We start from the raw sequence: 3,400 nt of genomic DNA on the forward strand, positions 1-3,400 counted from the left end.
GGACATGAATGCCATCATGGCATGGTTGGGTCTGTCGGAGAGTCATGTTCCGTAAGTTTATTGTTGAAACAAAGCGGAATGGGTTTAGGTGTTAACGCTAAATGTTTACTTTGTGAGTGACCGGTTCGAGAGTCGAGGTGTTTAAAAGAGTGATGGCAGAGGCACGATTGTGTAGTCTGAAGAGAAACTGCCGTGTGACACCACCACATAGAGACATCGCGTGTGTCACGTGAGGTACGGTCCCAAAGAACACAAAGACAGGAAACTGGAAAATGTTGCCTCATACATTACCAGACGTGCGTCTATTGTGCGAATGTGTAAAACACAACAATACAAACACAAACAAACACGCTTCTCCCAAACAATACATATGCGTCCCCTCACGGACGGGCGTCTGGCACCCGAGGCACGTAGAGTCACGGCCAGCATGACGCCCGAGACACACAAATGCACGTATAGGAGACACCGAATTACAACGTATATAGGCACGGAATTGCGGCTTCTCATAGTTATCGAAGCACGGGTACAAACAACCTGGACGCACAAAAGAGTGGTGGCAAAGGCACGGATGTGTAGTGTCAAGAGGAACTGCCATGTGAAACCAGCACGTTACAGACATGGCGTGTCTCACGGATGTACATGCATAGACGGAAAGAAGCCACGGAAGTGAAGCCTGAACATACACGGATGAATGGATTCTCAAGGCACGGTCCTAAAGCACACAAAGACATGAAACTAAAATGTTGCCTCGTACGTTAGCAGACGTGCCTCTCTTGTGCAAACGTGTAAAAGACAACAATACAAACACAATCAAATGGCACTAAATAAAAGCCAAACACAAAACGCGCTTCTCCCAGACAATACATATGCGCCACTTCAACAAGTTCTCTAAATATACATGAACTCGCGCAAACGTCAACAATGAACTTGTAACATGAAAAAAACACAAGAAATTATATTCACATAACATGAGACGGTACTCCATAGGATTGAACTAAAAGTACTCATTAATTATACAAAAAAGAAATGAAAGTCTTCCAGGAATCCATTCTGCTCACACCACCTGGACGATTATACTCAATTGGAGTTCTGCTCAAAAGCATCAACGACGTCCGGGGTCGGGAAGACAATGAGGATGCATCATGTCCTTCATAGACAGAACTCAGCGGTAGAGCTCGTAGCTGACATGCCCATCCTAAAATAAAAAGCGGATGAGAATGAAGATATACGTTAAGGGGAAAAATTACTATTGTTGCAATAAAACAAAAATATAAAGACGAAATTTTCACTTACAATTGCCGCATATTTCAGGTGTTCAAGGGAAAGCGGCTTCCATTCCCAATAGTCATGCAGACCTTGTGGAAAAGACGACTTCATACTCAAGTAAGATTTGTTTATGACGGCTCCTGCCAAATCTGCCATTGAATCCCTTAGGTTGCCTCCTTTGATCATGAGCTCCTCTTGAAGGTCGATGTGACACTCTCTTGGGATTTTGAGGTAACTGTTTGCGAGAACATCCCTATCGTTCCTGACGTCGACACCAGCGAAAATTATACCTTTGTTCCGAAGGAGATCCTTCAGAGCAACGCACTCCGTCCTGGCATTGCACAAGTGATAAACAAGAACATGCTTGTGCATCGCCAGTTGCATAACGGCAACTTTTCTACTACGATCAAAATAATCCTCTCGTGTGTACTGCAGATCAAGACCAACAAACTTGTACCTGTCCTCACGCAGCCATTCCTCATAGAGAGTAAGAATCTCCTCCACCTTGTGGGGCTCATTGGTGTACAACACATCGAGCTTGGTATTACCATCAGCATCTATAGAGAGACGCTCAGTAGTGTTCCTGAAGTCGTCCATGGAATCGAGGCTGAGACGACAATGGAGTTTGACTATGCTTCTCATACGAGTCGAGGATGACGGGAGCTACCTACACTTCTCTGGAGGGAATAAGACGCGATAACCTCCAGGAATAGACCACTACTTAACCTTTGGGGAGAGACGACTCAGTTACCATGTGCCCATTTAATTGCTAAGGAAACGGTGAATGGACAATTGTGCTTCTGCAGCTCGTGAAACCATGCACTTCAAAAGTCACGACTGCCACGCTGTAATCGAGGAGCACCTAGATTGACTCTAGCACGGTATCTGGCACAATGAATACTAACAATAAATAGCCATCCCATCGGTCACCAACACATCTTTTAACCGAGAGAACAACGAGAGGAAGCAAACAAGATGACCCTGTCGTACAAATACTACACGGGGACTGAACAAAAATAGAAGCACGGTTACGCCGGCACAAAAGCCACACGCGTGCCTCCACTTTGCTTTAAAGACAACCCTCAGTGATATCAATGGACTTGCATCTCTATGTCTGTCCATGCTTCTCACATACAAATAACTGTGGGCTATCATAGATATTCCCGCCTGAACCCAACGTACATAAAAACAGTGGCTCCCTGTGTCAACGACTGCTTAATTTTTTTTGCAATAACAGAGTCATGAATCGTGACTCCATTCCAGATACAAAAGTGACTCTCATTAGGAACCATCATGCCTCCCCTCAATTTGCCTCCCCCGACGTATCGACCATGCCTCTCCTGCTACAACGGCCGTGCATCTAATAACATCATCACCGTTCCTCTCCTAAAGACACACCCAACCATATCTGATTAAACATGTGATTAAAAAAATTAAAACACAGAAGCAGGAGTATGCTTTTTAGCATGTATAACGGTGCCTCGCAAAAAGTATGTGAGGCAGCATAGGCACGTAAAAGACTCCGCTCGGACGCAGCACAGTTGGACAACTATAATGGGAGGCAGCTGGACGAGTCAAACATCTCGTGTCCCCATAACACCTCGGGATACACGCACACCATCTACAACCAGCATTCATTCCATTTCACAGAATAAAAAATAAAACAAGAAGCACTCATTACTACTCTTGCTCTCTCCCATCTCCTTTATATTTCAATAAGCTCCGACTCCCTCAACCACAACACAACTCATTTGCCTTCTCCGTCGCTTGTTTCTAGGGTTCGTGCTTCTTCTCCGTCTCCTGCTTCCAGGGTCCGTGCTTCTAACCCGCACACAACCGATTAATTTCTAAGCCATACTTCTCTCGTAGATTGCTGGCCATGGGTGCTTGCCCTAAGCTTCCCATCACAAGCCATATGCCTTATCCGTCCGCCTACTTCTAAGGTTCGTGCTTCTTCCCCGCACACAGTCTCATTTCAAACAAGTTATTGAAGAGTTTTTATTGGGTCTCTTGATTAACTTCCAAGCTGTGCTTCTCTCGTAGATTTTGCTAGCCGTGTGCGCTTGCCCTAAGCTCCCCCCCCCTCGTTCTTCTTCTGTCACAGGTAAAAAGCATATGCGTAAGCAGCATGCTC

General features: G+C 45.3%; 1 protein-coding gene across 1 annotated transcript; it reads right to left on the reverse strand.

The window, feature by feature from the left end:
• Nucleotides 1-1,162: 1,162 nt before the first annotated feature.
• On the reverse strand, nt 1,163-1,863 carry LOC147978538 (uncharacterized). The gene is made up of 2 exons (XM_087514789.1): nt 1,294-1,863; nt 1,163-1,195 (listed from the first exon to the last, which is right to left on the reverse strand). Exons 1-2 carry the CDS (start codon nt 1,861-1,863, stop codon nt 1,163-1,165), a joined length of 603 nt encoding a protein of 200 aa, XP_087370915.1.
• Nucleotides 1,864-3,400: the final 1,537 nt, after the last annotated feature.

The sequence above is a fragment of the Triticum urartu genome, chromosome 3A, assembly GCF_056163025.1.
Source record: "Triticum urartu cultivar PI428250 chromosome 3A, HENAU_Tu73, whole genome shotgun sequence".
Classification (NCBI taxonomy): domain Eukaryota; kingdom Viridiplantae; phylum Streptophyta; class Magnoliopsida; order Poales; family Poaceae; genus Triticum; species Triticum urartu.

Coding starts and splice junctions, on each gene's coding strand:
- LOC147978538 (XM_087514789.1), bottom strand. CDS start 1,863: ATGGACGACTTCAGGAACACTACTGAGCGTCTCTCTATAGATGCTGAT. Junction 1,196..1,293: donor ACCTGAAATATGCGGCAATT/GTAAGTGAAAAT, acceptor TTTTTATTTTAG/GATGGGCATGTCAGCTACGA.